The sequence below is a fragment of the Anopheles moucheti genome, chromosome 3 (genome assembly GCF_943734755.1).
Source record: "Anopheles moucheti chromosome 3, idAnoMoucSN_F20_07, whole genome shotgun sequence".
Taxonomy (NCBI): Eukaryota; Metazoa; Arthropoda; class Insecta; order Diptera; family Culicidae; genus Anopheles; species Anopheles moucheti.
The window spans coordinates 67873507-67894751 of NC_069141.1; the positions used below are offsets into that span (position 1 = coordinate 67873507).

Genomic DNA, 21245 nt, shown 5'->3' on the forward strand with positions numbered 1-21245 from the left:
CGAGGAGCGTACCGGGGTACCAGGGGGTACGGAAAAGCCGGCGGGAAAGGGAGCCATGTTGTGACCATAAACAATGTAGGAAAAATAAATCATTCATGCAGCCATTTCTGCCAGCCGACACTTTTCTCGTTCGTTATACGGTCCCCGGATACTCGCGTCCCGCCACGTCCCTTTTTCGTGACGGTCATGGGAAGTGAGCTGAGAGGATTTGTGTTTCTTTGCCACTCATGCCCCACACTGTGTGGACATTTCTTGGGGAATATCCAAAAGTCATTGAAGGGTTTACTAGAAAGGAAGTTGTTAATAGTTTTATGTATAAAGTTTTTTTTCTAGAACACGTGAAAAAAGTTATTATTGTAAGCACAAGTTGCATGTCCTAAATTACGGGCGGACTTTCGAAACGTGTTTTTATTTCCCAATTATTTTGATGATTCATTTCCCGTGGATTAAATATCTACTTCTCTAGCGTTACTTTTTCATACGACCGTTGGCAAATGGAAAATATTACTGGTGAAGTAACGGAGTGAAAGAACAGAAATAAAATCATAAATATTAGATGACGAGATGAATATGGAGCAGACGCAAGTTTTACAGAAGAAAAACGAACGATTCAACGCCCTCCTGCTAACAAGTATTGGTCATCGGAAAGCACCGTTTAGATGGAAGCAGCAGCCTGGGAGTTGGCAAAATGGCACAAAAGGAGGAAGCAAAAGCGAAAAAAGGGAAAATAAAACAGGATTTAATATTTATAAACAAACTACGGCGCACATTTATATCGCACCGAATGACAAGAAGGCACACACACTCGCACACATAGCCTTCGTGCGATGGTTTTCACCTTCTGCAACGAACTGAAAACTTTCCGCGGTAGACAAAACGCAACGGTTATCCTTGCCATAGGGAAACGACTTATTTCACTGCCCAGTTGATCCTTTCATACCTTCGCTCTGGCCGAACGGCACTGGCAGAACGTCTGAATTGACGTCTATTCCTCTTCGCTGTGCCAGAAGCAGAAGGTTTCGGTTGGTCAGGTTAGCAATCGAGGTCCACTGTAACCCGAGCGCTTAGTCTTCTTCTGCACGTTGAGCAACACAATGCGAAACAATCATCTTCAATCGTTTGTGGAACGCTTTTCTGACACGTGCGCAGCCTCCGCCGTTCACCGTTGGGACATAATCAGCTGTGTAAATATTTTCCCACAATTAACCCTTGCATTCCAATTTTCTCTTGGTTTCTTCATTTGCACCGATGTACAGACTGTAGTTCCTGCCGCTTTAAAGGTGCTTGATAAGGACTGCCCAAGGTTCTTACCAGCGCATCGAAGTAAAAAGAATCCTTGCATCATTACGCGCAGTAGCCATCAATGTTTTCTAAGCCATAAATGCATAAAATATTCAAACTTCACCGGTAGCATCAAATGGGTCGGTTGAACTTAACTGCATCCCTTTAATCAATTACGCCAATCCGCGGGGCCGTCGGACACAAGCTTGTTTCACTCCTTTATCGATTCGAGGCGCAAACGTTAGGCTTCGGTTCGCATTCTGAATAAAACATCCAAAACCAGAGCAAATGCTGTTTACGAACGTCAAACCCGGTACTTGCCGATCAAATTTTTAACGAACAGAGACATTTTCAGTGAATTATTACACACGTGAACCGAAGGTTAAGGGTGTGTAACGGGGTCGTCCAGTGGACAATTGCTACCGCGAAAGCTCATGGATGGATAATAAGCGCGGACACATAACGGACAATGCTTCATAAGCGTCCATCGAATTCCGACAAAATGTCTCACGCACGCACGGTGGTTGATTTCAAGCTGCATCAAAATAATAATAAGTCATTCCGTTGCAAACAATCGTGCACCATTGCACCGTGGTCGGCAATGACTTTATTGATTGAATAATTTACCAACGTTGCGGTCCTTTCAATTTACCGCGATTTTAAAATGACATCCTTGGATGTGGAAAATGCTTCAGAACGGAAGACGAAAACTACAGTAGAACGAAGTTGACAGTAAGTTCTGTAATTTTTTCGACTGCAGTTCGATGGACATACATTTTTAAAGGCTACCAGTTGTCCCTGCGCTTCTAAAGAGGCGGTGGTAAAATCTGTTCAAACGGTAAGGGTAATAGACAAGGGATCATTATTATATAGAAACGACCTACACATTATGCTTCGGCCTGTCACTTACACCGCTTGGTGGGGAGGTATTTGATGATGGTTTATTTACGCTTTAATAATTTCTACCTTTTCTTTACTATGTTTCAAGAAAATTGTGTAATTTAAATAATGAAACACCAAAAGAATGACATCGGCCCAGTCGATCAGTTGGACTGCCCAGAATGATTTAGTGTCTCACTAAATATATATATTTTTCATCAAAAAAATTCCCATAAAAAAACTTGCTAAAATAAGCTTCAAGCAAACCATTACAGCAGTTCCCGCAGACGATGTAGCATCGTTGCCTAAGATGATCGACTCGTACGGTCCAACGGGCAGCCGGGAAGAGTTAACACGTTGGTTGATTTTGTATCGCGATTCGGTCCCTACCAACTGCACCCGCATCGCTACCGTATCGTACAAATCGAGCAGATCCACCTCGGCCGCCACGCCACTCAAATTGATGATAACGATAAAAAACGATCTATCGGTAGGATCATTTTTGATGTATCGCACAAACCCAAACACATGCTCGCTTAACGCCTTGGACCGAAAGGATCCTTCACGAAACGCCCGATGGCGGCGTAGTTTAACAGCTTCCACGTACACCCGGTAGTGACTCCAGTCGTGCTCGAGCTGCTTGCGTAGATTGTTTTGCCGATAGTACGGATACACCGGTAGCCACGTTCGGTTGGCTACGGAAAATCCTGCGTTATGTGTGTCATCCCACTGGAACGGTGTACGCTGAGGATCGCGCGATTTCAACATGTACATTACGGGTCCAGCTTTGCAGCCTTGCGGATCCACGCTATCTTCCCAGGACAATTTAGGATTATAGCGATAATCAACCATACCAATTTCTTCACCATTGTACGTGACGGCCACCCCTGGCAGGGTCAGCAGTAGGACGTTCATCGCATCAATTCGCGCCTCACCGTAGCGGCTGCCTATCCTGGGCTGATCGTGGTTTCCCAACACCCAGTTGGATATCTTTCCACGTGGCAAATTTTCCAGCCACCGATCAATGACATACTTGAAGTCACGCGCACTGGAACCCTTGTCCAACTCGCTCAGTAGAACAAAGTTGAACGGGAAGTGGGCCCTTTGCTCAGAACCGTCGTCAGATTGGTAGAATCGCAGCAACATGTCCATGCTGGTGTGTGCTTCCGTGAGCATAATGCTGCAAATGTTGAAAGTCATTACAGACGCTACGTGGTAGCATGGTACTCACTTCACTGTCGTACATGGTGTCTGAACCAGTTTGTTCCACGAATTCGTCCAACACCTTCCGCCAGTGTCTAATTACGTCATAGGTTTCCAGCTGTGAAGATGAAACAAGCAGTTGCAGTGCTGATTATATTTTCTCGCTCGTCTTCAATCTTGACCTCTATAGCTGTATACCAAGTTCTTTGTATAGATGTGATGCGTGTAGCCATAGCTCGATGAGTCCATTGGATCCTTCATAGGTTCATCGCGAAAGAGATCATCTTCGAACATATGATTGATTGCATCGACGCAAAAACCGGACGCTCCACGCTCCATCCAGAACCTTAGAATGTTATCAAACTCCTCGACCACTTTCGGATTTCGGAAGTTCAAGTCCGGCTGACCAACGGCGAACTGATGAAGGTAGTACTCTTGACGAATTTCACTCCACTCCCAGGCAGAGCCGTAAAACACTGAGTTCTAAACATTGCGAAATGCGAATTTAATAGCTGCACGAGCAAACTCCCAAGCATATCAGCATATCACTTACCCAATTGTTCGGCACTGCAGGCCGGGCCTGTCCTGCCACCGGGTGGCCCGGATGCCACACGTAATAGTCACGGTACGGTTCAACGCCCAGCTCCGACTGCTTAAACCACCAGTGCTCGTTGCTCGAGTGGTTCGGGACGATGTCTAACACGATCTTCAGGCCCAACTTGTGCGCTTCAGCAAACAGTTCCTCGAGATCGTTACTCGTACCGAACAGTGGATCTACCTCAAGGAAATCACTCACATCGTACCCAAGATCTCGCTGCGGCGACTTGAAGATAGCGCTGAGCCAGGCGGCATCGATGCCGGTGTCCTTCAGGTATTGCAATTTAGCTGTCACTCCGCGGATGTCTCCCACTCCGTTGCCATCCGTATCGTAGAACGATCGCGTATAGATTTGATACAGAACGGCCGTCTTCCACCATTCGGTGTTGGGTGGATCTTGGCCCCAGATTCCTGACAGCAAGATGCACACCGTGCCGACAGTAACCCAAATCTTCCAACTGTCCAACATGTCTTGCTTGTGCACTGACCGGGAATTTACTGTCCACCACCGAACGAATCTAGCGAACTGGAAGCAGTGGTGTTCGATCTTTTTTATGGCAATCATTGCTGATTAGATTACGAAGCCAATCTGTACAGCGTTGCAGGGACTTATTAGCAAACAGTAATATTCATCTCTTCTCACCACTAGCCCTATATGTTTGGCATCATTGCAACCTCTTATCAAAAGCACTTTTTTGTGCTCCAACATACTGCACTGCTTTGATAAGATTCAAAAAAATCTTCCGCTTTATTGGAAACCAGATCAGTTCCTCTCAATCTTACAAACACATTGCTTGCTTTCTTTTCCAACACACACGCACACACACTCGCAAACTTGCAATGTGTGCAATTGCATGCGAAAATTGCACTGCCAATGTGTGCATACGTACGTGCGTATGCCTGCCTGCGCACCAATGCGAAACTGCAAAACCGATACTTTGCGCGGAAAAGCCCCTGCAACCTGCTCGAATTGCGAAAGGGATATGATTGTGGCCGGTGCATAACAATGAATGGCAAACAAAAAAAAAAAGCCGCGTGTGCGAGCTGTCTATTTTTTTGTTTTTTTGTTTCGTTGTTGCTTCCATACCTATTTCTCTCTGTTTCTCTCTTCATTTTTATCCATTTTCAGCGCCTCGCCAGCGCAATTGAGTTTGCAGTGGAAAAAAAACGCAACCTCCCGAGTACGAGTGCGCCTCCAGCGGCCGGCCAAACCCTTTGCCATGATGCATGCGAACAATTAAAGAGGGATTTTATTTGGTCTGATAATTTGTTTAATTGTTTTATAATTGATATGATTAATTTTAAATACACGCACAGTGAGTAGTTTTTTCGCGTTGCCTACTGCGAATATACAGGTAGTAGCAGGCTTTTTCTGTCCGTTACGTTGTACCGATGCAAACGGCAGTGTGTGTGTGTGCAGGTACTATTTTTTCGATAATGAAAAAGCAACAAAAGAACACGGCAAAATAACAACACTATCGGTGTTCGATACATTTAGATAAGCTTCACAAAAAACAAACGGAAAAACAGCAGTGGAAAATCCATTTTTTTTGTGTTGCTGTTGCTATTGCCAATTTATTAAGTTCGATTGCATTCGAAAGCATAGCAGGCCGGGGCTGGCGCGTTGGGAATTTCCTGCCGTGCGAATAATATAATTGCTGAAATTAGAGCATTGCCGAACCATTGCCTCCGGTTGGGGTTAAATCTAGCACTGGCAGCGAGAATAGATCGCTGTTTTGTCTTTGAGCATTTTTTTGTCTACTCTCTCCACATTCCACGCACATTGGTGGGAGGGGGTGGTGTGTTGAGGATTTTGAGCATTCAGTATGGAAATTATGATGTTAGTTGTTACTTCAGTCTAAATTTCATTAGCATACTGGTTACAAACAGTGGTGGGTTTAAGTGGTACGCCCGGAGTGGATACCGCTTCTCGGTCGCAGTTTGGCTTTGCGTCTACGTCTGCCAGGCGTAATGCCTTCAAGACGCTCGAAGCTGGGAGCTACACGTGCGCACGACGGCATGCGGTTGGTAATTAAACCTATGCTCACATCAACATCCCACCGCCCATCCGCTTCCCTCGTCATCGTCGGTTGATGATTTCTACATGACTTTTAAGACATTGATTTAATAGTTGTATTGATCGAAATGTGTATGTTTTTTTGTTGTTCTTTTTCTGCTTCCCCTACGTAAATTGGAATACCCACGGCTCGCACAACAAGGGCCGGATACCGTTTAGCAAAACGACTTCGCCGAGCGATGTGTGCGTTCCGCGCTGGGGTTCGAGGAATCGGCAAACGCCGGCAGAAAACTCTCGGTACTTCGCTTCGGTTCGCCCAATCGTAACGCAATTGGTAGCACTTAATTGAGGGGTTTCATTGACACGGAATCGAACGGAATCGTACGAAATCGTTTGGTGCAATATTATATTCTGTACTGAGTCGGATCGAATTTTGCTTTCCCCTCAACCCCTTTTCGGAACTCCGTCGGAAAGGATCTCAACCGGAGTGTAGAAGTGTGTAGCTGGTGGCGTTTGCCGGTGTGGCACGGACACGCTGTACAGCAAGTGTTTGTATTGTTGGAAAGTGTTTTCTCAACTGCTTGCAACACCCCCAACTTGCCTTTCACAATGGTAAAGACACTGGCAACATCCTCTTTAAACAATGGCGCAGGGAAACACACAGTTATAACTTAATTTCCATACCAAACTTCTTCTTTTGCAGTTGGGCAAAGACAAAGACAGAGGGCTCTAAGGTGGTCTAACGGCAGGTGAAAACTGCAAAACCAGTAGAATCAACTACGGTTGTTGGCCCATTCCACACCAGACTTGTTATGCTTGTCCTCCTTTCTGGTCCGCCTGGATGGGGACACTTGCAAACAGCAACAATTAGCCTCGAAGATGGGGCTTTTGAGGAGAAGGCTAATAACTCAGTAAAACATTGATTTAAATATTTGTGCCACCTGCTGAACGGTGTTATCACTTCCTCAAGACACTTAAAGTCTATGGGACACGTGACGTTCGATAGAGCGGTATGTTTGTAACAACTCTGCTCTATAATTTCGAGCAAAGAGCCAATTCCGCATGTTCCATAAATCCACAATCACAACAAATACTTCACACGTAATATTCATCATTACGAAACACACACGTTTTTCCTCTTCCTGTGAATAAAAGTACCGAAATTTGTGTGCCATAACTCATCTCTGGAAAATGCGAATGGCAACAATCGTTCTCGTTTCTCGGCTTATCGCGAAAATCCTTCGGTACAATCTTACCCCAAAACTTGCCGTTATTCTTAGCAAATCCTTCCTCAATTGAGTTATTTTACAGAACACCATCATCAACCATATCCACCGGGCCGGAAGTGCATAAAGAAGGTAGCAGAAGAAAAAAAAACCATCAAACGATACAACAAATTTTCCAATACGGACATCGGTTTGATTGTCGGGTTTTTGGTGTACCACACGGGAAGCTTTTACATCATCATTTGCTGGCCGACATAATTTGCCGACATTATTTTTGCTGTGTTTTCGCTCCTTACTACTGCTCAGAAATGCTCCGGAAGAGTTTTAGTCGTATTTACGCCTAGTGCAGTGCCTACTATTCTTGGGTAAAAGTTGACGAATGGTTCCTGTCCCACCGTAATAAGGTACGGCGCACAGAGAGTGGCGTGAGTACGTGCAGCACGATGTAATGATTGAATATTATGCAAATATGTTCGGAAGTGGCCCAAAACCCCCCCCTCCGGCCCGGTTTTTGGGAACGTTTCGAAAAGCAATTGAAAGCAAGTCTACCGGGTCAAGTCGGACTGTTCTTTTGAAGCACCGGAAAGTTGCAGGTTGCTGATCATATCTCACGCCCGTTTGATTTTACATATTCGGCTACAATTGGCCACCACAAAAACGGAGGTTTTCGATTGCCAAATGGACGCTAAACGCGATAGCTTAATCTACCACTATTATTTATGTAGCATCGCACACTGAAACCCGAGTATTCGTATGAGATTCAACCTTACCGCCTTCCGCCAGCCCTCACACTCTCTCATTTCTCTTCCGGTCCATTTCGGTGACGTAAATTGTAGCATCAGTTGTAGTTTTTTTTTTTTGCCAAGCGAAAACTTTGTTCCATAATTTAACTATAAACAAAATCATTAAATCCATCCAGCGGCAATTTTTCCAACCGGAGAGCTATGGAAAAACTTCGGGAAAAACGGCAGTAAGGCGGTGACGCAACGTGAATGGAAGGAGTTGTCGCCAACATGTCGCGTGGTTTTATCACATTTTATTTTTGGTGACTTTGTAGTTGTAAACCCAACGTTGGTGGTTTGCGCGTCAAATTTATATTCGAACTTCGGCTTTTCTTTATTTCCAATTTCAGTTCTCTGTGGTATGGTGCGGAATAATGGTTAGCTGCCTTAATCTCTGTACCTCGCACGGCGTTGTGTCCTACCGATGGTTCAAATCAATTTGTTTTTAATGCAAATGCAACCATCAGCTTCTAAATTCACGAACGTGTCTTGTGTGTGTGTGTGTGTGGTGGCGCAGCGCTATCTCTTATACTAATATAAGCTGATTGGAAACCATTAAGCGATAATTCGGTAGCGATTCTACCCGTCGCCTGATCGTTCTTTCTTAAAACCCTTTTCCCGGTGAGAGTGGCATTATGAATTGGTCGATTGCGTATTGAGCCACCCCCATCGCCCTCCCTCCCACACACACACACACACTAAAACCATCGAAAATCACACATAAGTCACAACGAACAGGCCCCGTCCCGGGGTGCAGCCTCATGTTTCAATTTTTCAATCAATTAAACCTCACACACGCATGCAAACCGCTACGCTAAACAGCACGCCACTTCCGGAAGGTGTTTGGGCACAGCACAAAGTGTAGCTGTTCCCCCTTCTCCGGTCCCATCGGTGCACCGGTGCCGGTAACCGGGGGCTTTGGAAGTGGCTTTGGTCAACCACACGACCCGACGCGTGTGTTCAATCCCACTAATTCGCGACCGAAAAACCGCGCGCGCCACCCCCCCCCTGGGTGTCCTTTGGCGCACTCGTCCCATCGGTGCCTCCGTGTCAAAACCGTTCCATCCGGTTTCGGTGCCTAGGGTGGTGTGAAAATTCATCCCCTCACCACGCACCGAGTGGGCTTTGGGGGGGATGCACTCCCCAGGAATGCATGAAGCGTGCGCTAGACGCACAAAAACAACACGCCACATTCGACGGTGTTTATCACACATTAAAAACAAATAGTTTCCTATCCACAGACAGCAGTTTGCAGTGGGTGGTGGCATCATTATTGCATGTCGTGTGTACCGGGCGCTTGACTTGCCTCAAGATGGGGGCTTTTGACAGAGTCTATGAAGGTACTTTATCTCACATTTTGTGGATCTTTTAGAGATTTACCTTACAGTGTTGCTTTTATTTGACATTTTTGTATAAATTTCAAACACTTTAATAGGGCTTATTATTTAATATAATAATTTTCTTTTGCTATTAAAATAAAACATAAAAAATAACTACAACAAAACTCATCAGCTAATTTAATGATTACTCTAAATTTACATTCAAATTATACAGTTTCAAAACGACATCACCATTGCGCTTTACTGCTGCTGCTGCTGCAGCTATGTTTCACCGTTTCACCCCAAAGCAGCGAATAATAATTTCCCAACCGGACCGAAAAATTGCAACCCCGTAAAACTGCATCCTCCAAAATGCAAGCGACGGCGATGACGCTCTCCTGCATCCAGGATGCATGCTTTATCTTTAATTTTAATTAGGCCAAGAGCCCTCCACGGTGCATAGAGAGTACACAGCGGAGTAGCGCGCGGTCGTTCTTCGGCCCTGATGATGGCCTGGACGATGTTAGAATGGCGCTGGTTTTGCAATTTCTTTTTCCCAGCTTTTCCGTTTGTATTATTATTGTTATCATTATTATTATTATTATTATCATTATTATTATTACTGTTAGTAGGATGTTTACCGTGCGCGTCAGGCGTTGCATCCTTTTACCGCCCCAGCAAAAGCTGCCGGTACTTGGCCGCTGTGCAGTCCGGAGCCGCAAATCCGCAGCTTCTATATTCTATATTTTATTCATTTTCCTACCCACTTATCATCATTCGCACGAAAAAAAAACACCCTTCCCTGGCGACGCTTACAAGTGCATCTCGCCTATCGTTTCGGAACACGGCGTGTAACACGGTGCAAACGACGAGGTCCCGGGTGTCGTGAGTGTGGCATGACAAAAAAAAAAAGATGAAACGAAAGAAAAAAAAAAAGATTCGAGCACTCTTGCACACCGGCTTGCTTTTGGTTAAAGCTAACACAGCAAGACGAATCCGCTAAAACCCAATCCTCTCTCTCACTGTTGGGCCAATTGTTGGGGTTGGTGCACTTTTTTCGGTGTGCATTTTCGAGTGCTGTAAAATCGTTCCATTTTTGCAATCACATACAAAATTATCGTTCGCTCCAAAACCGTCCCCCAACCTACCCGCTACACACGCTCATCTGGCGGGGCTAGTTTATTTTTCTCATCCTGTTATTCCCTTTTAGAACTCATCTCATTTTTTCATTAGAATGTTTTCAGTCGTATGAAAAACTGCTCAAAAATAGATACTAGTGGCGTGGTTGTTTTTATTTTCCTTTTTGCTTTTTGTGCTTCTTCCATCGATCCTTTTCGTTCAACGGTCACGGGGACGAGATGCATAGGATCGCTCCTGCACCGTTCAAAGGGTTTTGCATTATGTTCCTGTCTGTTTGAGGCCTCACCGTCGTGGTGTGAGTTTGATGAGAAGAGTTCCACATAAAATCAGATTGCCGGGAGTACGGGTTTCGCTTTGATTTTTTCGGATCGCCTGCGAGGATATTTTATACTTCACGGGTACTGATATTCTACATAGAATTACCATACGTTTCGGTTTTCTGAAAAGTATCTGGAACTAGCCATTGTTTAATTTTAAATATTACTATTCATAACCTCTATTTGATATTAATCTCTGTGTGTTTTTTTTTTAAATTATTTTTTAAGTGATGCAGTATCCTATTAAGTATATTATACAAATTCTTATAATAAAACCTGCACACTAACCAGCACACCATATTGCATCTCGCACACGGCATGGAAAACCCACCCAGGCCCTTTTCACCTCAAAAAAGCCAACCAATCCTTCGAACGGTGACCCCCGGGTCCACTCGACATAGTTATTCTATGTAAATTTCATACATTTTTAAGCAATTACTAGCCCAACCGACACCGAACACTATTCAAAGCGGACGATGACAAGCGTGATTAAGTCATGGGCATGGGGAAAGGAAAAGTGCACAAAGCAGAATGGACACGTCGGGCGCACGATACCCACGTGGAACGTTAAAGCGGAATAGATATGATGAGCTGTTTTTTTTTTTTGATGATAGCTTCACTTGTTTTTGTCACCATTAAATTGTTTTCAATACGAAGCTTTGGAAGGATGCTTGCTTTCGTTTTATAAAAATGTTTTTACTAACTATTTTTATCTTGTCACCTAGCACAGGTCATTTTTGTTCTAGTGCATTCATTTTCGTGAAAAGAACTATTGCCCATTTTATGAAATTAATTATGGAGAAAATTTATTCAATGTTTCAAAAGCGTCGTGCATCGGAGGTGAAAGAACAATCCTTACTTTATCGTAGAATCTCTTTTAAAAAAACACAGACTAGCTGGTAAGTGGTCTTGAGTTTGAACGCGGGTTCAAACAATATCCGCTTGTGTCCAGCACCCAGCGGAAATGACCATTCGTAGAGGATGTAATCGAAAGGTTCAATAATTGGCCATTATGTTTATGGATTACCACCGGGCATGGAAACGTGAACCGCAATGAGCTCATTTCCTTATAAAAAACCAATTACTTTTTACAATACCAAGTACCAATGCGAAATGCTTATATAGTACGGTATTTTTTTTTCTTTCATCTTGTTCTTCTATTGTTACACTCGATCGCCAGTGTCGTAAAGAATATTTTAAAATATTTCCTTAAATGTTCATGCAGCAACAAACGCGGACCATGGAATGAAACGCTGGTAAAGAAATGTGTTCATTATTTAATTATCGCTCCTGCAATGTACCAAACAGGATGCAAAGCATTGGAGCTGTAGGAAACCCTAAGAAGCGCGTACGGAATGAGGAACAACTGATGGAGACCAACGTTCGCCGAGAACGATAGACAGACAGATAGAATGGTTAGCAGGACGGACCATCTCAGAAAACTCCCGTTGACCAAGAGGTTCCGTGGGGTGGCCGGTGGCGGGATGGAAAGAAATAAAAAAAATCACCAGTCATAGGAAATTATTATATAATGAACGTCTGAACCGGAAAACGGTGATGTGGCGGCCAAGACGTACCAGCTACCACGTGGTGCCACCGGCAGCACAATGCCCCGGCGTTCGAAACGTTTGCCCGGGCAACGCATCGCATTCTGCTGTTAATCGTCTTATTTTATTATTATTATATTTCTCCAATCTACGTTCGTATGGATTTCATAAATTAACTGCACGCGTGTTGGTAGTGGTGGCCCTCCCCCGTCCACACGGGTGATTCTACTGGTGGACGTAAATCATTTCGATGTTTTTTTAACAGCTATCATTGTAAAATTAGCTGTATATCAATGTTTCTATGTCCGCATTTATTTTTTTATTATTTTATTTACTTTTTAGCTAAAATTCTACTTACCAACCGTCTCTTTTGCAGCTGCCCCAACGTTTTCAAACGTCAAATCATATAGAAAACGTGCTTATTCTCTGTTCGTTCGTTCGTTCGTTCGTTTTCACACAGCCTGCTTCACCTTTCACCCTAATAAGCATGTTCGGGAAGCGTCTCAAAAGTGGAAAGAATGCACTATCCGGCCACGGCTGTTTCGATGCATCATGTTGACCCGGAAACTTGCATATATTAATAGGTGGTACCATTGTTTTCTCCTTCTTGTCTTGTGCCTTGTGTCCCATCAGCCGGCGCCCCCCCCCCCAGCGGCATTCGTTGGCCCGCGATGCAACGGATTGACCTTCAGCCGGTCACCGTTCTATTAAATAAAAATTCTTCAACATTTTTAGAAACATCCGGCAACGAAAACGCGATATATCTTCAACCAAATTGCATTCTTCCTGGGGGGCCAGTGTGGAAGGAAATTAGCTTTTCGATCAAACAGCAAACCGGCGCAGTCTAGGCGCGAATAGGCCACGGTAGCATTAAATGTACCACGCTTATGCACGACATTCGCACCCGGGTTTTTGGGCACGACACGTTCGCCCTTCCAACACCCCGGCCGGATAGGCCGTTATCAGTGAGTGAAGCGTGAAAGTGGCAAGAAACTGTGTCTTGGACGAAAAAAAAAAATGGAAATGCATTTATTTTATTTTATATGCAGTTTTGCAGTTTTGTCTTCTCTTTGCATCTTTTTATGGCTTTTCCTTTTCTTGTTCCGGTATTTTGGTGCCGCACAGTTTTCACAGGCGCTTCGCATTGTGGAAAATGCAACTACGTCTCGTGCAAACCGTGCTGCGACAGTAGGCTGTGATGTGTATTCTGACGTTATGTCTTGCCCTATGGGAGTGGGGGGACCGAAATGCAACCAGCCATCAACGGGCGTGACGTGTAATAAGAAATTCTACATTTCTTTGCCCTTTCCCTGTCAGATAGTTGCTTGTTATGTCTGTCCCCCTTCTGGGTGGCCTGGCTTAGCCCGCGTGTACCGTGTGTATGACAAAATATATTATACCCTCACGCGTCTCACCGAACGTCGGGGTTTCTTTTTCCAATTCCAATTCCGAACTGCATCTGCAACGTGCTTTGCAATTGCACTAGCGCCTGAGCAAGAGTGTCTGTGCTTGCAGTTGATTTATTCAAGTCTTTGAGAGTCACACTGCTGGAAGAAAACCCAAAAATGCACAACAATAAGTGCATCGATTTGAAGCCGATTGCATCGTGCAAACGTGTCAAACGGCACTGACATTTAATCTTTTTATTTCATTCTTTCAAACTCCACGACGACAAATCATATCAAATAAAAAAAGGAAAAACGAGCAAATGTCTCGCTACGCTACCCGAAAAGAAAAGTTTAACTTGTGTGTGAAAAATACTTATGATTTGTTTTTAATTGCAAATCACCACACGGCCGTCATCCCGCCCAAAACGGCACAATACTGCACCATCGAATGATGGTTCGCGTATTTGCAACAAAAGACTACAGCGCACCGGTGCATAATTGCTCGCAATGGGTTACGGCCCATTATGATTAATTAAATGCTTCATAATTATCATCATCGCCGTGTGTTACCAAATTGATGTGCGGTTGAAAGCTGCGCGGAGTGCCGGTGCCGGTCTCCACCTCCGAAAGGCCATACCAGGCCACTCCCGGGACCATTGTTTACATCATGATGTACGTGATGTTTATGGTCTTGTTTTTTTTATTTTGTGCTAGCTCCAGGCCCCCCTCGGACCGGGCAGTTAGAGCCCCGGTGCACTTCCTGCGTGAAATAAGTTGCGGAAATGAGGTCGATTTAGGGTTAATGTTGAATTGAAACTCATTGCTACATAGTTACATAGCCGCACAAGTGTAGTGATTTTCAACCTTTTATTCATGCTGTGTTTTTTGTTTGTTTTTTGTTCGTTTCAGGTAAGCCAAAAGGATGACGATTAGTTGTTCGAACCAGTTCGCAACGCTTGCTTAAATTGTTTGAAACATTCCGATAAGCAACAAGATAAGTATAAGTGCGTCAGGTAAAATATGATTCATTTTCTCCTGCTTCCAATTATGCGGACACATTATGCAGAACCCACACACACACACAACAACGTTCAAAAGTGCATCGAAACATAATTATTATGTTGTTCCCGCTGCTATAATTCAATATCCGCCCCCCAAAAGTCCCGAGTCGTACAATGCGTCGTAAACTCGTCCACGCACCGCGATGCATGGCACATTACAATTGCCATACAAATAATAGCCGTGAAACCCATTCCGGGCAGTGCGGTTAAAATTTGTTGCAGTTAGACTAAAACTTAACTGACAAACTGTAATTCCCGTCGCGTCAGTTTGTCAAGTCGTAAAACGCAGCGTTTTAACGGCGTACCGTTGCGCCCGTTTCCTTGCTCACTGCACACAAAAACGTGCAGTCCTCCGTCACAGGACACAAACAGGTTTGTGCGAGTGTGTGTGTGGGGCAAGATTTACGAACCGTCTCGTAGTAAATAATTCCTATTCCTTTCTGCACAATCCAAATCACTAGCATTAGTTTTAAAGAAATGGAATTCAAATGGAAACCCCTCAAGACGAAGCGTACCTTCGTGTTTATCACTCGAAAATAAAAAACCATCGACGAATTATCCTACTTCTAGGCCTCGGTGTCCGGTTTGGGTAACGTTCCCGGTTAGAATTGCTTGCCCTCCCCAAAAACAACTTGCGTTTGAGTACAATTTCAATTTTATGATCGGTAAACTTTAATAGCAGCGTCAATTTGTTAACGCTTCTCACGCACGCGCGGACCGCTTTCGTGGCCGGCGCCAGCACCGTAGAACTCATCCAGGAGTGGAGGTAAAACGTGAACGAAACATATATATAAACCATTAAAATTAGGAAACGCCCAAGTACGTAGCATACTAATGCGCTGCCGCGCGATGCATGAAATGTGGATGCCGGGGTTGGTCGTTAAAAATTGGGACAAATTTGGATAAAAGAAACGTTCATCTAGGTTTTTATATAAATTTTTGAACCCAGGATGTTATTCCATGAGGTTAATAAAAGAGTCATTTCACATTTTTACTCTTTCAAGCAAGCTTTCGCTGTGCCCTCTTACTTTGGAAGAGTAATATTAATAAGCAAACATTACCCAAAAAATAGTTCACAAATAACACACCGCCAGCATCGGTACTGTGCCACCCATACCCTCCCCCCCCCCCCCCCCCCCTCCTGGTTGGGGGGGTTTTTATGCTGGACTCTCCATTTTGCCTCCAATGTACGAGCACTATTAATAAGATAACCGTAAACCTTCAAAGGGAACAAATCTCAGAGAAAAACAACACCAATTACAACTTCCGACCGGCAAACATCTCGGTACCGGGGGCCCCCAGATCGGGGGAGCACTAACACCCCATAACCACACTAAATTCCCTTCCCCCCCCTTTCGCAGGGTCGGTAAACTTCAATTGCGTATGTTACCCCGGGGGGGGAGGCTGATTATCTGACCCGCGCACTCCTCGAATCGCGCAATCGCGTTTTTGACCAAAATGTCAGCAGAATCTTCTCCTCTCATTTCCGGAACTGACGTGTACGAAACCGCCGGTAAGATTCGATAATTTTCCCGACCCTCCGTGCGCTTCCGTCGATGCTTGCCCTAATGCCGCTTCGCAATTGTGCCCTATTACGGCCATCATTACGGGGTTTGAAGTTGTGGCCAAAAGTTGTAGCCAGCCCCGCGATGGGTGCCCGGAGTTCCGTCGCCTGAATTTCGTCTCATTTGTCTCAGACGAGGGCTGTTCCTGGGGCGGAATGTGAAGGCCCGGGGGGCCGGAAGATGATGAGGTGAATGTCGAGTCATCGTTGTTTATGTTTGCCAGGTCCGGTGTGTTCGCTTGAAATTCGTCTACGAGTCGAATGTGTGCGCGGCCGCCCGGGGTCGGAAGTTGTAATCGGGGTCGGAATTACTAACCCGATATTGCTCTTTTCGGCAGGGGCAGGGGTTGGGGAGCTACTGGAAGGGTGGGGATCGTGTGAGAGGGCAGTGTCCGTAGGTTGTTCGTTTGTCTCGTGTCTTTCTTTTTGGTATGTTCTTAAACAATGTAGAATAGACATTTCTTCAGTAGTATTGTACTTCAAATAAAATTTTCTTAAAAATGTAGGATCAACCAATTTTATTCTAAAAAATAAACAAATATTGATTCATTCAGAGATCTTTTCATAACATAAGCAGAAGAAACCAAACGTTGTCATTAAATAGCCATCGTGCAGGACTTTTTCAAAGATAAAGTTTGATAAGGAAAACTAAAAGTAAAAAAATGTTAATATAAGCGCGATAATTAAATAACGTAGCCCATCTCAAACGCAAAATACACAAAAACTATCTGTTTTATGATTAAAATGTGTATTTTGCGCACATTAGAAAGCAACTCCCCAATGTCACACTGATTAACCTTTCATTCCATTGCCTCAAGTGATTTCCTTCCCATGGTTGCATTTCCCCAGCCTACTTGTTCACGCAATTCATTTATATTAAACCTTAAAAATCGCATCTAAATCTAAATGGTAACAACAACACAAGCAAAAAACTACCTAGATCCCGTCATCTTTCTCATCATCATCAACATTCATCATTGCCATCACCATCATCATCATCACCAGTTACGGTCGTTTCGTTTGCCGCCTTTTGGTCAGAAGTAAATGTTTCCACCACGCTTTCCCTAAGCGTCTTATCCCGCCTGCAACAATCCGGCACGATTGTTTATCTTTCACGAACCGCGAGGTTTTGTACGCGTGTGTGTGTGTGTGTGTATGGGTTGTTTTTCCTCCCCCCCCCCTCCCCCCCTCTTCCCTATTAATACTGTTTGTTTTTGTGAAGTCACACGAAGGAAACAGTTCGGAACCGTTGTTAATGGAAGAAGTTATTTGAATAATTTACCAATAATAATGACGATTATTGTTATTGAAATATTAAACCCAAATCTGGCCGCAAAAGGCGGAGTGGGGTGGCGGGGTTTGAGAGTGGCAAAGTGGTAAAAGTGCGCAAGACCACTGGCGGCGGCAGGAAGGGCGGCAACCCAAACCCTTCAACAATGCGCTTTGCGTTTCCATTTTCCGTTGCCGTCGCTTCATGACAAGCCTTTTTCTTCGCCATTCGAAACACCGAAACCGCGGTCTCGTTTCATGTGCGTTTTATTATATTTTTTCTTGTGGCTATGTGCGTTTTTTTTTTCGTTATCGTCAAGTTGTCTCCGGTAAGATGTGCCCTTCCCGCTCATTTGACCATCCCTCCCACGCGCACGGTCCGTGATAGGAAGTAAGCAACAGGCCATACAGCAAATAAAAGGTACTGCCATACAGCCGCTTGCGCCACACCAAGCTTATCTTTTATTATTACTCGTTTTTTTCTTCTGTTTTGCTCTTCGTGATCTAAATCTAAACCATTTGGTGGTTTTGTTTTTGCTGCTACTTTCCTTTACCCAACCGACATTAACTTAACTCGGTCGTCAGAAAGTGCGTTGAAAGGTGAGGCTGGCCGGTTATGGCTGTATCTCAGGGCGAGTTTAAGGCAACCCGAAGTGAAGCGTTTTTTTTTTTTGGCGTCAAACAGGGAATTGCGAGAAGTTAACCAGTTACAAAGTTTGATGAATTGAGTTCCGTTCAGCAACTTCTTGTTTTTTTTTCTAATTGCGAGACACCAGACCAGACACAAGAAACTCTGAGCTAGACGTGCGGGGACACCATTTCATTGTCTATAATTTCTAGCGAAATGAACTAAAATGCAACGAAGCAAATCTTTATATTTTCATTTTATTTTACTCACTTGGGGAAAAAAACACCTACAAAAGATGGCATCAGATGCCATCATCTTCACGCAATGCTTTGTGCGGGGAAAGCTCAAGCATGCTGACGTGTCGAAGTGGTTCATCGCATCGCCTCACCGCAGAATAATAATGCACGCATTACAGCGAGCTGTTCCTTCCTCTTTAAATAGCTCCTGTTTTTTCTCTCGTCGCGCTAGGGGCATTATGCATCAGTTGAGATACGTTCATGCTAATGTTGAGCAACATATAATACTAAAGGTGACAAAGAGCGATTATGAACAACGGGAAGTGGAAGAGGCTTCAACTATGTGCTATGCTACTATACGACATCAGTCGGGATGCTGTCAACTCCCAAGTGGAAAAATGAGTGCTCACAGAAAGGGAAATATTCATGTACTGAACATATTTTTCAGTTGAAAATACACTTCGATATATTACAAATAATTATTAACCCAGTATATGATTCACTTATACTATACTCAACCAAATATTCAACCACGGTGCCCCGATTGTGGTGAGCAATATTTTATCTTCATCTGCGCATCAGCAAACACAATAGTTAACACCTCCAATCAATAATATGTTAAACTCGCATGGCACGAAATTAAAACTCATCAACTTTCTCTAGGCAATAATTTAATAACAAAAATTCCACTAGGCCGGGTTTGTAACCCATTAGCTGGGCAACTGGCTGTAGCGGTCATAATTATGCATCCGTTCTTAATTGCAAACACACGAAACGGAGACGCAATCGTTCCACGGGAAGCTTAGGAAAAAGTTTTCAACACCCATCTTACACCGGTTTGTGAATGCGTTAAACGGTGTTAAACTGTCGACACGCGCGCTCTCGTCGATGATGGTGTTCGCTTATTGCCATCTCGGCCTGTTTCTTCCGTTCTGTCGTACGGCGTTGTTCTTAAACCTTTTTTGTGGTAGATGTATTATCTTGATCTTTAGCATTAGATGTCGTACGACCGAAGTTTCTTTCTTACGGTTTGACAATCTTTCTATCTTTATTCATCTGTGTCTTTAAACTTCAAGTCTTTTAGAGCTCGAACATTAGCTCTTTCGAATCGAGAAGAACATCACGACGGCAAAAAATCAATTGTTATTTTATTACTGCACTCACTAGGTTCGTTTATAAATTTTTACCAACACCAAGCACTTCCTTCCGGGGAGTTTTCAATCTTCGCTCTGCTGCTAGGGCGGAGATTTGAGGGTAATGCGCTGTGAAACATTGTGAAAAGCAGATGCATTGCTATGCCCTTCGGGTGCTGCTATACAGACACCAACTGGTAATGATGAAGCTTCGAGTAGCGAGCAACAACGTAAGCAAACCACCAATCGACCGCAAGCTCTTCAACTATTCCCCAACTCGCCACAGAACGAGACCACTCGCTCGCGTGATTTCTCGATAGCGCCATAATCCTTACCCCGCGCGCGCGAACGGCCGCACTAACGTTCCCCCCTGCGAGGATCTTATCAAGGCAATCCCGGTTGGCGGCCGTTTTGCTAGCCGTACGCCTGCAGGGATTTTGTTCTCACCACTCGTCATGGCCTCCTTCTCGTACCGGAAAAGGTCAAGAAGCATCGCAAGCAAGCACGGTAGCACATTTTATTATGTATAAGGATCACGTCGCTATAGTCGCCCCGAACCCAGCACCCAACCTGTTGCCATGAGCTGTTCGGTTCGGTTTTTCGGGCCATCCACCCAACCGGAAGACGCATGGCGTCGTCGTCAGGAAATAGCCGAGAGCACGCGCGCCCCATGCGGTCGTGCGCTCGGTTGTCTACGTATCACCGCAAGTGACTAGACGGTGGCTAGACATTGTGACGTTGGAGGGCAAAATGAAACGGAATGCACCGCAGGGCTGCCAGCGAGGCTGCTTTTACGATGTGGTATAACCGGTTCCCTTCTTGCCGGGATGACTTCCAACTCTGAGCAGTCCTTTGCTGCAGTCTCCAATTTTAACACGCTACTTTGTCTATGTGTTTGTGTGTTTAATTTTTTTTCTTACACTACTACTCCCCAAGTAAGTGTCACACCACGAGCGTCAAGAATCCCTGCCAGCAAAATCGCTAAGTGACCCGGGTTTTCCATTGTCAACCTGGACCGTGGCCATTGCTTCGATTTATTCTTCGACACTTCACACCTCGCCGACCCGTCAGCGGCGTGTGCATGTGACAAAATTTTGTTTTTGCCTTCGGCTTTATTTGTCCTGTTTTACTTTTGTTATTTTGTTGTATTTGTTTAACTGGCACCGATGTCTGGTTTAAAACAGTACCTCTCGGCAGAGCGCAAAACAAAGTCTGGCCCGTACGAAAATCTCACCTTCTTATTAAACATTGCCCTCTTAAACAAACCAAAAAAAGGTCCAAGTAGGCCCCCGTTGCCCGTTGGAGAGCATTTAACTTCTTGTTTTATATTCTTACACCCCTGCTAGCCAAAACACCGACACAGTACTATTTGTTTAAGTGTGTCTTGCTTAACAACTCTGTTAAGAAGCCCCTCGCCTTTTTAACATGTGCGCGGTACCGTAACATAATAAGCATAATGCTTACTGCAAGAAATGTCTTCAGTCTGTGTCAAGTCTGCACGAACAGATATCATCGCATGGCCGCTGTTTGATCAGCAGCGGCACCGGGCACCGAATGTTTTCAATGATAAGCAACGAATCGTACGCGATCGTCGAACATTTTCGACACGGTTTCATGGTGTTTCATTCATTAACTGGTTTATGCAACATTGACGCGAT

General features: G+C 44.4%; 2 protein-coding genes across 3 annotated transcripts in view; one reads left to right on the forward strand and one right to left on the reverse strand.

Moving 5' to 3' along the window:
* The window catches only part of LOC128305537 (protein bric-a-brac 1-like), a 141833-nt gene that overhangs the window by 71001 nt on the left and 49587 nt on the right, over window positions 1-21245 (forward strand). The window lies entirely within an intron of this gene.
* LOC128305538 (maltase 1-like) lies at window positions 2357-3652 on the reverse strand. Its single transcript, XM_053043031.1, has one exon. The coding sequence runs from the start codon at window positions 3358-3360 to the stop codon at window positions 2359-2361; it is 1002 nt and encodes a 333-aa protein (XP_052898991.1). The 5' UTR covers window positions 3361-3652; the 3' UTR covers window positions 2357-2358.

What these genes read in the sequence shown, in the direction of transcription:
- LOC128305538 (XM_053043031.1), bottom strand. Translation starts at nt 3,360, where the DNA reads ATGACTTTCAACATTTGCAGCATTATGCTCACGGAAGCACACACCAGC.